Raw genomic sequence first — 16113 nt, 5'->3', positions numbered from 1 at the left:
TAACATACCAAGTGATATGGAGACAGTAGTAGTGTACTAAGAGGTACTTAAGTAGCATGAATATTTTAGTTGCCAAAATGAAGGGGAAAGAAACTAGATGGAGTTGATCCCTCTAAACTCTTGCATGTGTTGAGTGCAAAAGAAAGAAGACTTTTAATATTCGATACAAAGTGCAATTCTGTGTCTTCCAGTATTTCATATTAATGCATGTATTTTCCATTTGATCAAACCGCCTTGTGCAGATTTTGGCATCCATGTGTCATTACGAGTTGAGATCAAATGCAACTTTACTCTTTTGTAATACAACATGTATTTCAAAATCAGGACTAAATTTAAGTTCTAGGTAATTCGATTTGCATAGATCAATTGTTTAAGTAGAAGGACACTTGCAGTTGAAAGGAAAGTAATATTCAATGTCATTGATTTATTTTATTTTTGGTGCATGTACTCCCACAATGTATGCCACATATACATATATATTCTGTGCATTTATACCATACCCTTAGCACTAACGGGTGTTTCAAGTTTTTTCCCAGTGTTAACTGGGTATGAAAGGAATGGTTGCAACTTGCTTAACTCTGATTTTGTCATGGATCTGTCACATGAAAGGGGAGGAGAATCACTGATAGACTATAATAAAAGAATTATTAATGCGTTTTAAATATTCACAATTAAAAGATGATTACATAGTGTTTGTTTATCATTTGAGTGTTGTAAATTTTCATTTCACCATTTGGAAATTGCATGAGCAGTAGCAGATCAAGAGGGGGGGGTTCCCAAGTGCCCCCAATAGCCTACACCCTAAAAAAAAGTGCCACTCAACAACAAACAAAAAAACATCTATAACCACTCCTGAGAATTATATTGATTTTAGAGCAACAAGGTCCTTGTATCCCAAGAGCCCCGGAAATACTATTCCCTTGGAGATCCTTGGAATAGTTGTCCATGGAGTCGTAATCCATGTACAATATGTATCTATTCCTGCAAAATATTAGACGAAACCATATACTTGAATTTTGATAATATTCCCACCGTCAATAAATACGAGTATTAAAATAAGACTTTTGTCATGAGAAAAATGGGAATAAGAGGAAGATTCGGCCCTACCCCCATACCATTTAAAAATACCATCTAAAAACTAGTGTCAGTGAGGCTGGAGGGTGTTATTGTGTGGAATTTAACACAAGATTACTTGGCACATTTCGTGTCTTGAAAAAACCCTTGGGGGGAAAAAAACCCAGAAGAGAAATAATCTCAAGCTGAATAAATTATTCAAGCATACCTAAAACCTGACGACGGCACTTCCTGCTTGGTTGCGATGTATCTAGTATAAAGAATTGCGCGAAAGAAAGAGACATAGGCATAAATAGAAGGAGAGTAAAAGAAAGAAAGAGAGAGAGACAGAAAAAAATTGAGATAATGATGGAGATGTGGAGAAAAAAGAGAGAGATAAACATACATAAGGACGGTAGAGGTAGAAGAGGGGCCAAAGAAAAGGGCGGGGTGAGAAGAAAGAAGAGGAGGGTAAAATGAGAGTGTGTGTGCGTGTTTTTATGTGTGTGTGCGGTGTGTGTGTATGTATTGTGTGCGTGTGTGTGCGTGTGGGTGTGCGTGCGTGCATGCGTGTGTGTGCGTGTGTGTGTATTTTTGTCTGTCCGGCTGTCTTCGTTCAAAATACTATTTTATTCCTCACCCAGCAACTTGGCGCAAGTGAGATCTGTCAGTCTGACGTTTCCTGCCCGGATATCGATTCTCCTGCTCCTGTTTTGCGAAGGGCTGATTTGTGTTTGTTTGTCTATTTGTTTGTTTAAACTTCATGACTAATGATTGTCAGTTCGTCATTAAAGCTAGGTGCACTAGAGAAAAATAACAGAGACAGAGACAGCCTATTTACCCGAATACGACAACTGTAGCCTTCATTACGGTAGGGTATAATGGAAGGAAAGAAGTTTGATATCGTTTGATGGATTCTTGTCAAGAGTCTTCCCCCTCCATCCCACCCCCAACCAAATCGTTTAAAATCTTTACGAATTAGAAGCGTACGATTGTTGAATCGAGCTATAGTTTATATAAGGTTGCAATTTTAAAATAGACAAAATTATTTACAGCTTTTGTTCATCAAGCGCAAGCAGTAATGATGATGATGATGATGATGAAGGTGATGATGAGTATAAGTCTACACAGTAATGGTATAGCCCTATATGTATTTATGTGATCACGTTCCAATTCAGGCTCAGGCTCAAGTTTCTCCAATGTATTCAATAGGCCTATTTATACTCAGGAAAAAAAGAAAGTGGAAACTATTGATAAAAATGTTCATATAAACCGTCAAAAAGATATGATCAGGCGCGTACACAGGGGCGGGGGTCTGGGGGGTTAAACCCCCCCCTTTGGTAATTTTTTGTGTGTAAACCCCCCCTAAATTTCTCTAAAACCCCCCCTTTTTTATTTTTGTTTTTGTTTTTTTTTATTAAAAAAAAAAAAAAAAAAAAAAAAAAAAATTCCCATGGTTGACCTAAAAAAGCTGACCTTACCCCCCCCCCCAACGGAGCAAAATGTCAATTTTTCAAATTTCGAGATAAAAAAAAAAAAATGTGTCCTCTCCCCCCCCCCCCCCCCCCGGCTTATTCAGCGGTCGGCTGAGTCGTTGCGATTTTTTGGGGACCAAAAAAAATGACCTCTTACCCCCCCCCCCCGCTTATTCAGCGGTCGGCTGAGTCGTTGCTATTTTTTGGGACCCCCCCCCCCAAAAAAAAGTGACCTCTTACCCCCCCCCCCCCCCCCCCCGCTTATTCAGCGGTCGGCTGAGTCGTTGCTATTTTTTGGGACCCCCCCCCCCAAAAAAAGTGACCTATTACCCCCCCCCCCCCCCGCTTATTCAGCGGCTGGCTGAGTCGTTACGAAATTTTCGGCCCGATTTATAAATTTTAACCCCCCCCCCCTTGAAAAAATCCTGCGTACGCGCCTGGATATGATAACATATATATCAAATTAAAGGAAAGTTAATACTCTACCAACAGGATTGCAGGGTTTTGACAATCACGGTAAAGATGCCTTTTCTTTTATGTTTCTTATGACAGGTTTTTCCGTTTCATTTGACTCTACAAGATGGAGGCTTACTTCGAATCATCGGGTCATCGCGTCCGGGTAGCAGATGGCACTACACGACCTTTTGTGAAACGGAAACGGAAGATGACGCGATCTTTCGTAGATTTGACGTAGGATTGCCACAAATTGACGGGTAAATTGGATCAGACCATTTATAGATGAGAGAAGTTTATTTCACAAAAACATTACCCCCGACAATTCGTGAAAGAAGGCATATATTTTCAAAAAAGGTCAGATAACGCTACCGCCCTACTCGACTAGATGATTCGAAGTAAGTCAGATGGAAATGCTCATCAAAATTTGAATGGCCAGATGCCCTATTTTTGAAATTTTCTTTCAGAGGCTCATTTATAGTTTGATGGCTACGCCCAATCATGCGTTAATGGTGTGATTCCGATCATTCCAATCATCTTAAAGAAGATTAATTTATGTTTATTTTGATATATGGAAGATAATTATGTGAATTCTAACTGTAAATGGTGTTTATTTCCTTCTGTTTTCACAGAGTGTTTTAAAATCCTTTGTTTCATTTGATGTAAGCTGAAAATTGAACCACAATCATGTAAAATACTACAATTTCTTTACATAATTCCAGGTCAGGACTTTCGTACGACGCTTCCAACGAGCACGAAACACCTTCATTCAACAATTGAAGCATAAACGCCCTTCTCTACATGAAGCCGAAACGACGGCAACAGTTACCAGAACCTAATGTTTACTTGGAACTAGACAATGTATGTTCAGTTTCCTACAAACCTGGCGATCCAGTTTAAGGTCAATTTTTTTAGAAGGGAATGAATATGAAACGCTCGGCATGCGGCAATGCTGACAAACATTTTTAAAAATTATTATGGTGCTCGAGTTATTTCTGTTGTCAGAATAAATTAGCACCTTTATCAGAATGTGCATTCTTTAAGTTTGTATGGCATTTGGTATATTAGACCAAAATTCAAAAAGGGTTTGTGGTCTGGTGGGTCAAACTCAGACTGTGGATCACAACATACAGGGTTCGAATCCTCACCACAGTAAAGGAAATTAATCTACATTTGCGACACTCGACCAAGATGAATTAAGTGGCTACATGTAGGCCTTTAGGAAGTAATTCCCTGAATGCTTCAGCGCCTTATCTATACAGCTACAAGTAGGATAGATTCGGGGTAATACTCTAAAGCTCATTGGAAGCGCATATAAAACATTAAATATGTTAAATGCGCTATTAATACCGGAACTAAATATCATTAATATTAGTATTATTAATGAGTTTTATCTTCTTTCGCTGTATCTAGAGAGAAATATGAAAATAAAATAAGCCAGTTAGACTTGGCTTTTTAAATATTGAACCTTTCAAGCGTAAAGAAATATTTAGCCAGGAAACATGACCAACATAATGGATTAAACATAAAGAGAAACTATCGTGATGGAAAGAAAAGTAAATAGGTGAATATTAAAATGGATAAAAGGGATAGTATTCATACACACACATTCACACACACGTACCCACACGCACAACCACACGCATATTTATACACAATACTCACTAATCTTCTGCATTTCCCTATTGTCACACCCTCGATCAAGCACTTGTCTTCAAATTTACCAATCCCTAAAAATTACAAGTCTCAGCACTTGTCTTCATATTTACCAATCCCTAAAAATTACAAGTCTCATTCCATTTCTCTTCATTTTGCAATAAAGTTTATTTTAATTTTAATATCCATAAACATAGAATGAAAAGGACCTGAATTTTAATTTTTAGGTCTTTCTTTCTGACTATCATGCATAACATTCTGAGTAAATCCATTATTATCAAAACAGCGATAAAAACAACAGCTACAGAACCAAGTACAGTGTTCTGCGGGGTTTTCCGAGTATATGTGAACAATGAAACTCATATAAGCTATAACAAGTGAGACTTCAATGTTGAAAAGGAATTTTAGATATTAAAAGCATATTTCACGATCAATGAAAAGTTATACAGTGCGTCCCAGAAAAAAACGAAACCGAGAAGTATCGATGTTTTATCATAACTTAATCACAACCATAATTAATGAATGAAGACTCTCGTCTACGGCTGATTGTCAACGAAACGGAGTTAAGTCTTTTGTTAATTTCGTTTATTGATACGGCAGGCAGCCAGTGAAAACGAATTCGTTTAATAAAATTATGGAAATGCAAGCACTACTTTAAACAAACAGAACTTTGTCATTCCTCGCTCATTTTTTCTGATTGAGGTGTCATATGAAAGGGCAGAAACTCAACTTTCTAGAAATGTGAATTTTTCTTCGAAATTCAGATACCGCCCGCCAAATGTCTTTTTGGTTTCCTTCCTTCAAATTGCTTTTAATCACTCATGCGTGAAATATGCATTATCTGAGTAGCATCACATGAAAGAAGAGACTCTAGGCTTTCCAAATATGTATCATTCATTAATTATAGTTGTGATTAAGTTATGATAGAACATCGATACTTCTCGGTTTCGTTTTTTCTGGGACGCACTGTATATATTGATATCGTCGGAAAAAAAAAACCGAGATTATCACTGAATAATAACAGTAAACTGATAGATGATACTTAATTGTTGAACCTTTGAAAGAACCATGTAGTTAAAGCATAAAACAGAAAAGAATCATCCGAATGAACCAGTGAGCCCTCTACCTCACAAAACAAAAACAAGCAACAAGCAGTAAACAAGTATCAAAAAAAAATATATACACTTAATTTTCTTGGATTCTTTTTCTGAACTGAATTCCTAAACCTTGAAAAATATATATGATGGTTGATTTCTGGTAAGGGGAAAAATAACGTTTTAGAAAATGTATACTTTATTATAATTGCCATGTTAAAGAAAAAAAAACGTTCTAGAAGCAATGATCCATTAAAAAATCTCTCTTGAATATTCTCATATTTAAATGGGACAACATATCTTTTGGAAAAAATTCTGAAACCACATGTCTGTAAAGTCCTTTGTCTCGATGTTGGTGTCCTGTCATTTTTGCTGTTTGTAATATTAAGCAGATTTGGACAAATAAATGCAACGGTGATGATTTACAAATGAAGTACAATTTTATCCTACTTACAACATAGTCTATAAATTCAATTCATCCAATTCAATTTATTTCAACCATAAAAATACATATACAACAGTTCATGAAAATATAAAAACATGAGGTTAGGAGCCACTAAAGAAGTTTGAATACAAGCTTGTGGTTGGGGCACCAACCATGACATATATATCGAGAAATTAGAGAAATTAACAAAAACAACATTAACGAAAAAACAAATATATACAAGAAAAAGATCAATAAGACCTATATGTGAGCATAAGACATTTACAGTAATGCACCAGCCATGAACGCACACAGGACACGCCGCGGCGTCCAGCGACACTGCGTCCCTATATGCGCCCCTAGCCGGTGCTTTATAGTATTATCAAACATTACACAACATTAGGAGCAAAATATTAATTATTTAATTGGGCGTTTTTGTTTTTTGATACTGCAAGAACGTTTCATTCTTCAACAGTTTTTTTTAACTATATCAACAGTTTTACTTAGTTTAATATCATTGTTTAGGTGATTATATAACTTAATTTAATTACAACGTAAGGAGTTTTGACTGATTGTAGTTTTGGAAGGAAATTGATGAAAATCGGCGTTTTGACGGGTGAAATATGAGTGACAGGAGGCATTTGTGCTATCATTGATAACTTTTCGTCAGTCTCTTTGCTAATGGAATTCCCAGACCAATATTCAACATCCGAATTGATCAAACCAGTCCCTCTCAGACATGGATAGATCAGCTACATCATATTTGTTCCTATTGGGTAGGTACAGATCACATGCAGAGGGGTGAAAATCATTCTTTTCAGAAGTCATATTACGAATCACTTTCTTTGGAAATAAACCCAACCCAAATTATCTATTCCAGAGTGATTTTTAAATAACTCTTTTCTTTTGTGATTGAATTCCACAGTTGTTACCTATTAGGGCGGATTTTCACCCAAATCGAAGTAAATATGACTTCTCGACAGTCCTTTTACAGTTAAACTGCATGACCAGTATTCGAAAATTTCATTATAAATTATTGAGGCTTGTTCAGATATACCATGGCACGGTAAACCGCCGGAAAAAAGCCGCCGGTGTTTTAAATTTCGTGTTAATTAAATGGCAACTACCCGCAACAGAATAATGACTTGCGCGTATGTATTCTTTGACCTCTGTGTTCAAAGCTTCAGACATGTGAATCTTATTATATCATTTGGTTTTGACAAGTCATATCTGAACGAGCATTAATTAGATAAAGATGGGTCTTAGTGTAATCATATGAGCAAAATCCGTGTCCTCTGGGATATGTGCAGAATGTTTATAATCCACGTCCAACGTGTATTTGGACAATTAATGTAATCAAATGAAACTAAATAAATCTCACTTTTTTGTGCGAATTTCGGGGCGAATTTCATCTGAAACAAAGAAATGATCCCTATTATGAATCACTAAGATGTGATTCCCACTACAGTGTAAATCTAGAGAGTAAATCAAATTGTAGAGAAAGTAGGGTTATCATAGGTTGGATTCTGTTGCATACCCTCCACGTCTGGCAGCCCTGCCAACCCCGATGCTGACCCAAATTTCATCTCTCCAGTGTGTTTTTTTCGGTAGAAGTATACGCACAGTATGACTGCTCCAACGATGATTACCACACCCACTGCACAACACAACCCGATGATCATGGCCAGGTTGTCTGGTCCAGTTGGTTCGACGGTGGTTACATACACCGGTATTGGCTCGATGGTGGTGGGTACAGACGCTGGTAGTGGTTCGGTAGTCGAGGGTACAGACACCGGTAGTGGTTCGGTGGTGGGTACAAACACCGGTATGAAGCGGATCGACAGGGAAGCGATGTTGGACAAGTCCCCTCTGTTCCCTGCCTCATCCCAAGCCCGAATAGCGAAATAGTAGACGATATCTTGCCCCCTCTCAGGGAGGGAAATAGTGACAGTCTCAATAACCCCAGCAGGACTGATAAAGGATAGGTTCCCGGAGACGAGTTGATTCTGTGTGACCTCATGACTGGTGCTGAAGTTGTTTCGGACGTCATTGAAGTTGGTGGAATAGCGGAGTTCGTTATTGTAGGCTTTGTGGTGGAAATTGAAACAGTAGCAAGAATTATGGACATGCTTAAAGGGGAAGTCCACCCTGAAATTAAGTTAGTTTAATAGGAGTAGAAAAATGAGAGAAACAAGTCAGTGAAAGTTTGAGCAAATTCCGATTAAAAATAAGGAAGTTAGGATTTTTGAAGTTGTGATCAATCAAACACAAATTGGCAACTCTATGACGTATCATGCGAGCTCAACTTCTATTTGCTCAGTACTAAAAAAATCTAAAATTTTCATTTTCCCTCAAGAAAAATTTCAACCATACATGCACCCTAAATATAATAATTGCAAATATGTTTCTATACTCTCCCTGCAAGGAACAAATATATATTCCGTCATCAATAACGAAGAAAACATGATTTTATGGAATATTATGCACAAAGCAAATGAAGGAGAGCTCGTATAATAAGTCACAGAGTTGCCAATTTGTATTTGATTGATCACATCTTCAATAATTCATAACTTTCTTATTTTCATTCAGAATTTGCTCAAACTTTCACTCACCTGATTTTTTTATTATTCTGCCTCTATCGAAACAAACTTATTTTGGGGGTGGACTTTCCCTTTAACTCTAGTGCACATACAAAATTTAAATGTGAGTGTGCATTCACTGTGAGGTTCGCAGTTTAGCTGGATAATGTTTCCACAGATCATTCATTTATAAACTTTTCCTTTACCTCCTCGGCACTTTAATTTTGATCGTGTTATCTTATGACCATACATGAAATGTTTCCCGTTTTTCTTCAGCTGCTCTTTCCCTGATTTTTCCATCAGTACCAAAGTCCAGGGTCAGTGCAGCGTCTTTAAAGTCATGTGGGTAAAAAGGGGCACTATCAAAAGACAGTTTATAGAAACAAAAGATAAACTTATCAAAAGCAACAAGGGCCACATATCGGCTTTGGGTAGGGGCACTGATAAGAGTTGAAATGTGGTATTTATAAGAAATGGGGAGGGGCATTTAGTATAAGGTCAAAAAGGCAATCATCAGAAGGGAATTGTCACTAGTGAGAAAGAAGAAGGGGTACTCTTCACACTTAAAGGGGTACTTATCAAAGGTGAAAAGAGGCACTAATAACAAGAGGAAAGTGGCATTCATTACAAAGGATGAAGTGCACTTTTCAAAGTTAAAGGGACACCTATCACATTTGAGGGGCACTTATGAGAAGGGGTACTTATTAGAAAGAAAAAAGGGGATATTTATCTGAAAAGAAAAAAAAAAAGAGAATTTTTTCTGCGCAAAAGGAGCACTGTAAGTGTACTTCAAATGTGTGGGGACACTGTACCACCTTCCTCCCCTCCCCCCTTCGAGAGCGCCGCTTCTAAAGACTCTTAAGACATGAATATTGTTTACCCGTTCCTTGGTCCAAGTCGTCTCCTACAGCAGTCCAGCTGAGGGTCACCGTGCTGTTGTCATAGGAGAAAGAGGTGTAGACTAGGTCCTGGATACGGGAAGGTGGTAGAATGTCAGCGGCGTTGGGAGTGTAACCTTGGACCTTGAAGACTCCTCCCGATGCTGTACGCATAAAAGATGGCTCCACTGCAGTCTCAACTTCAGCTGACCTTTTTCCTGGATGCAAACAAATATAAGGGAAAATATGTACAAATTGTTCCGATTGGATCAGTCAAAATTTTCCAACTTTTTGCATTGGATATTAATACTAATTTGGTGTCATGTACTCATAGTAGCCTCACCATTTTTTAAATTTTGCTATTCCCGAAGGCCTTGCAGTTAATATTACCGCAACATTGCAAGGTATCCACTTTACACCTGGGTACAGAGGGAAAAAAACTCTCGGCCAAGGATGTAGGCATCGAGCAAGGGTCGAATAAGGAAATGTCTATATGGGAGTCAAGAGCCTTCATCAATTCAGTGCTTCCACTCGGGAAAGGCCTTCCCAGATCCCATGATGTACATACAGTATACTAGCATTTTGTTTATTTACTGTACAATTAAAAATGATTTCAAATATGTTCACGGAAGGAATGGATTTTTATGGCTCGTACCAATTCTAGATGATTTGTTTGTTTTCCATAGACCTAAAGTATATAAGCCATAGAAAAATTGAAAGATTAATTTACATACTTCTCTGATTTTCTGCACCATCATAGCCGATGACATCAACCTTGACGTTATATCTGCCATTAGAAGTGAAGCTTTGGAAGTACGCTGAATATGTCCCGTCATTTGATGTTAAATCCGGCTCTGAAGATCAAAGAGAATAAAGTACGACGATCAAGAAATGTGCTTTATTACTAAAGGCCATAACTGGGAAAGGCTTCGCACTCGCTATCAAATAGTTTTGCATTGAAAAAATCAAAATAGAATTGACAACTTTCTTAAACATGTTTGAATTGTTGGATTTTCCATTATTCGGATAGCAGACAGGTCGTACATGGTTCTATTTGCTGTAAATAATTAGGTACTTCCCACTTGAACCGGATGACTTTCTTGTACGAGTTCGATGAACGTTTTGTATAAACACTTTTTTAAGTTTCAAAGGCCTTGGTTCAACGAGCTACTTAGAATAAAAGTAAAGGTTGAATTAAGAAATAACGAAAGCAAAAATATCAAGCACACTTTGTGATTGTAAATACAAATGCATAATAAGCAGAGCCTTCTTGCTACCGCGGCGGCTGAACAGACACATGCTCAGATCCCTCGGGTGCATGACGTTACTCGACGCATACTGCGTTGTCGCATCAAATCGAAAGAGTCGCCATTGGCTCACATGGCCCTTGACAGAGCAAGTTCGCTGCTGCGGCGACAGAGCTGACACATGTGCAGATTCCTAAAGTGACGTCACTCGATGCACAACGCGTTTATAGTCGCGTCAAATCGAAAGCTCGCTATTGGCTCACCTAACCCGTCGTCGTGCAATATCACCGGGGTCGATGTAGACGAATCCGAGACGATAGCTGTGACGGTAGCATTAGGAACAGGCATATAATCCTGTTGAACCTGAGCATATATAGCTAGTGCTGGAGTCTGGGCATAATTCACCTCCTTGAAGAATGCAAATACAAAGCAAAACGAAAGAGCACACATGGTTAACAGGAAACGTTGTAAATAAGCTAGGCAATATGTTTCATCTTCAGTCACCCTCATGCTATGGATTGAAAGTAAACCATCAGTATATTCGAAATTGACATGTCTATGCCAAATGAATATATTTGAAAACATAGGCGATGTGTTTTCTTCTGCATGTTAGTAAAATAGACCCCTCATTAAACTTTTGTACATTATTATATTTTATTATAAATATGTTTGTTTGAAATCACATGAAATCGAAGTCTATTACGTCTTCATAAGCTACGGACATATTAGCCTTTCGGTTAGGGGAGCATGGTCTTGCCACACCTCAATAATAACAATACCTATGACTGTTTGGAATATAGAATAACAAACTAGTACAGTATTTAACCATACAAATATTTTACATATATTGACTGGCAGGGGGTGTAATATAACGTTATTTGGACCGCTGAAGGGAGTTATATTTTCCCAAGTGGTTATATATTTTCCCGAAGCACTGAGGGAAAATATGGTCACGAGGGAAAATATAACCCCCTTCAGGTCCAAAGAATATTATATACCCCCTGCCAGTCAAAATCTGTTAAATTAGATAGCCTCGTTTTGATTTGATTTGATTTGATTTTTTTTTTTGGGGGGGGGGTCCCTTTATTTTTGCTCGAAATTTTGTTCTATTTTGTTTTTTTTAAGGACAAACATCTTTTTTAAAGTGCGAAAACAAAATATCTCGAGATAATTCGAGAAAAAATAAAATCCTTACAAACAAAATTGTTGCCCAAAATAGCATTTTTGGGGAAGGAAACAAATTTCAAGGGAAAAAATATTGAAAAAAAAATGACCCTCTGTAATGATGTAATGTGTGTGATTGGTGACATATAGTCCTCAAGAAGGCGACATGCATTAATTGAAAATATATTCATTTCACCAGCTGGTAAATATTACACTGGAAAGTTACCGGCTAGGAAATATAACAATTTGAATCCTCATAATTGATATCACGTGACGAGCTCTGGACCAATCACATCTCGGTATCTGTCTCAGCTATATGATATATATATGTGTAATAAAGCAACAGTATACTTACACCAGCTCCTAAAAACACAGTTACTGTGACTGGCGAGTATTCCTGCGTAGATGGTTTAGAGGTTACTGAAACACTAGCATACTCGACGCCTAGCTGTATGACGTTGATGGTTACATTCCACAAACCAGCCTTTTTAAGAATAATAATGATAACAATAATAAATGTAATACTTACAAAAATAACGATAATAATGATAGCTAGACATGCAATCGTGTCACAACAATGTGCGTGCAATGACGCACGTGTTTCTACGGTTCAAACGCAAGAGCTTCTCTCGGACTATCCATAGCAATTTGTAAGAAGTATGTTGCTTCTGTGATAGTGGAGATAGGTAGGGAGAAAGAAAGGCCACCAAGCCCACCAAAACGGACAAAATATGGCGCCTGGACGGTCATGCATGAGGATTTCCGGAGAACGAAGAATACAGTGACCTTGAAGGGATGCAAGAGACTATGCCTACGTAGTTTGAAGGGAATTGGAATAGAGGAAGGGACCTAGAAAGGGCTCGCAAGCAGTGCGTGCAAAACCAATAGGATTTGGTGCATGATGAACTTGTGGTGACGCGTGCAGTGGCACAAACAGCCGCCCATACCATGGAGTTACTAACACAATCAGGCTGAGTATAAACTGGCGTCTTAATTGGGCCCCTTGACGATTTTTTAAAATCCGGCTTCGAGGTGCAAATGAAAATGACGTCATAGCCGATACGTGTTATAACTTGGCGGAAACTCAGTAGAATTTATATAGTGACCATTGTTCAAACTCAATTTACTCAAATATTTTAGTAATAACATATCACGTATTTGGTATCATTCAAAAGAACACTTCATTACGCTCAGTTTGACACCATTAGCATCTGCGTGCAATGTATTGCACGCATTTACGGGCTGTTACTTAATGCATAGCAAATTTAGCATTTAGGACAAAAATTTTGCGCTGACGTCTTCAAATTTTACCAAACTTACAAGAAAGTTGTCACGTGCTTGGCTTCATGTGTATGCCAAGTTTCATTGACGTAGGTATAAGGGTCGTCATTTTAGAGCAAGTTTAATTCATTTCGCAATTTTTCATGGAAATGGCGAATATGGAGGGCAATTTTCTCAAATTTGGTCAGTGTTACGGTATATAATTTTGTACTTGGCTGGAAAGAGCATATCTTTAAGTATCTAAATGCAAAAAAGGGTACGGGTTTGGCCAGAAACGATGGAGATATGGCCACAGAAAGAAAGCCAATTCCCAGAACTTTAGAGGGCGCTATTTATTTTTGCATATTCAATGGAGCGTTTAATTCAGCATGGCTTTGTGCAATTATGAGATAAAGATACTGCAAGAAATTGAGACGAAACTAAAATGGTATGAGAAAGTTGTGGCAATTTTAGATTTAGAGAGGTCCATTTTTCAAAAACTTTAGAGATTTTTGACGGAGTTGGCTTCGGATTTGAATTTGCAGTGCGAAGGTGGCATTTTGAAGGTCAGATTATACGTCACAGATGAAAGAACATATCTTGGACTAGTTAGAGGAATTTGTTAGACTCTGTAGGATGTAGGATAGTGGAGATAGGAAGGAAGAAAGAAAGGCCTTAAAACGGACCAGAAACGGACAAAATGGCGCCTGGACGGTTATGCATGAGTGATTTTGAAAATCGAAGAATGTAGTGACCTTTATGAGATGCTCGAGACTATGCCTATAACAATTGGAAGGAAAAGGACACGAAGAAGAACATGACTACCACTATGTGCCAAACAAATACGATTTCCTGACGAAAACACTAAGGAGAAGAAAAATCTAATGGAGCAGAATGTTAACGAAAACAAAGCAATGACGATTTCCTCATTGCAATAATAATAACACAAATTCTAATATTCATTTCTGGTTTAGCGCATATCGTAGACCTAGTAATGTCTTTATGTACGAGTGCTTTCTGGGTCAAAAATACAAAATTTATAGCAATTTTTTTCCTCCAAATTATTGACTTTTCAACAGATTTGAATCCCATTTTCCATTAGACCATACCATGTCTCCATTCAAACATATATATAGTTTTAACATTTGTCCTACTGAATTAAAACAGATCTTTCGATCACTCATTAATTTTGCAAAATTGTATTACCAACAAGTGCCATTACGGGCATTATTGGCAGACGTAATCATCAATTTAAAATGTACAGTAATTAGGTTTTAGAGTTTAAATGACCTGATCACACCTTCCTTCAATGCTGGCATGTTGTGATCAGCAAGGAAAAAGAAAGAAAGGCTGATATCATTTTGGGAAAAAGAGTCATTGTTGTTCATTCAACAGGTTTACACAAGGTTTAGTTCGTACCAAGTGGACGAAGAAGATTACGATAAGCAAAAATATTAGACAAAATTGGATAAATCCAACACATTTAATAGCTTGAAACTTTTGAAAACAGTTTCCTACACACCTTTGGAAAAAAATTGTAAACAATCAAACTTCATTTAAGGGTTTCCAAAATCGTTGAAGATATACCATTAATCTTAAACCCCCATCACACCAAACTAGTTCTCTCTACGTTCTGGAAAATGTTGCCAAACGGGCTCAAACTGTTTGCGAACGGAGTTGGACGTAGTATCGATGATCTTTTTAAGAATTTCAAATGTCAGTCCCTCTAATTGCAGGACGCGGACAACTTCGAACAGGCTTAGTTTTAGAGCACCCTTCCCGTCCAAGCCAGTCCGGGCCCGTCCATAAAGTTCTTTCACAGATCTTAAACAGTTGCTTCTACGTTCACTCCGTTCGCACACAGTGTGAGCACTCTTGGCAACATTTTACAGAACGGTGTGAGAACTAGTTTGGTGTGATGGGGCTTCACTTGTATGTCTTGATTTGCACAGCATGAAACGTTGAAGTTCAACGGGATTAAGGAATGGCAAGAATGCGCTGGGTTTTTTATAACCCTTGAGCCAGGACGTGATTCCACACGCTCTAAGACCGCGTTCGAACGCACTAAGAACGAGGTGAGGACGAGCGGAACTGTCTCTGAACTTGTTAGAATGGGTTAGGTCGTATTGGGAACGAGGTATAACTACTTAATAACGGGTATAAACTGACTACGGACTGACTTAAACTGCTTGTAAATGGCAAATTTACCTGATCAGAACTTTATATGAACTGACTGTGGATGGGGCACAGACGAGATAGACGTATGGGGGACTGTTTATGAACGAAGTGGGGTCGTATTATAGACATTATTGACAAATTCTACTCCGACCACAACCCGTTTAACGATTTTCTGGGACAGTTCCAAAACTTAATGAGAACTAGTTTGGTGTGATGGGGGCTTTAATAATCTATATACGAAGAATGGCAAAGGAACTGTTTTCTCAAACAAAAGAATGATTTTCAGAGGCTTCACCTGCGCCAGGGGTAAGTTGATCGTCACAATCTTGTTGATCGTATCAATGTGATAGCGAGGATCGCTATCGTCAACTTGAGTACCGTCTGGCCCAGTAAGAACGATTGATATAGAATTACTCGCCGCCCAGGTCACTGTGATCACCGTTTCGTTGCCCAGTGCGGCGTCAATAACCACCGGAATAATGGAGAAGCCAGGATTAGGTTCGATAATGACCACTGAACTGTAGATCTGAGTGAAATGCAAAACAAGATTTAAGAATATGATATCTTCAAATAGTGAGCTAGGGAACCATGTGTTTTGAACGACAATGTACCTTTTAACGGAAATAAGAATTAATGATAAGTATTAAGAATT

The 16113-nt window shown here is 38.0% G+C and overlaps 1 protein-coding gene across 1 annotated transcript in view; it reads right to left on the bottom strand.

The window, feature by feature from the left end:
- Positions 1–6299: 6299 nt before the first annotated feature.
- LOC584283 (calcium-activated chloride channel regulator 1-like) overlaps positions 6300–16113 on the bottom strand; it is a 28702-nt gene continuing 18888 nt past the window's right edge. Inside the window, exons 6-11 of the mRNA XM_030994350.1 lie at positions 15757–15987; positions 12379–12507; positions 11123–11267; positions 10347–10466; positions 9615–9830; positions 6300–8241 (exon numbers count right to left, since the gene is read on the bottom strand). Coding sequence (XP_030850210.1) covers positions 7643–8241; positions 9615–9830; positions 10347–10466; positions 11123–11267; positions 12379–12507; positions 15757–15987 — 1440 coding nt within the window. The 3' untranslated portion in view covers positions 6300–7642. The remainder of the gene's footprint in view (positions 8242–9614; positions 9831–10346; positions 10467–11122; positions 11268–12378; positions 12508–15756; positions 15988–16113) is intronic.

This window comes from Strongylocentrotus purpuratus, unplaced genomic scaffold, assembly GCF_000002235.5.
Source record: "Strongylocentrotus purpuratus isolate Spur 01 unplaced genomic scaffold, Spur_5.0 spur5_scaffold_21, whole genome shotgun sequence".
NCBI lineage: Eukaryota > Metazoa > Echinodermata > Echinoidea > Camarodonta > Strongylocentrotidae > Strongylocentrotus > Strongylocentrotus purpuratus.
This window is presented reverse-complemented; position numbering and strand designations above follow the sequence as displayed.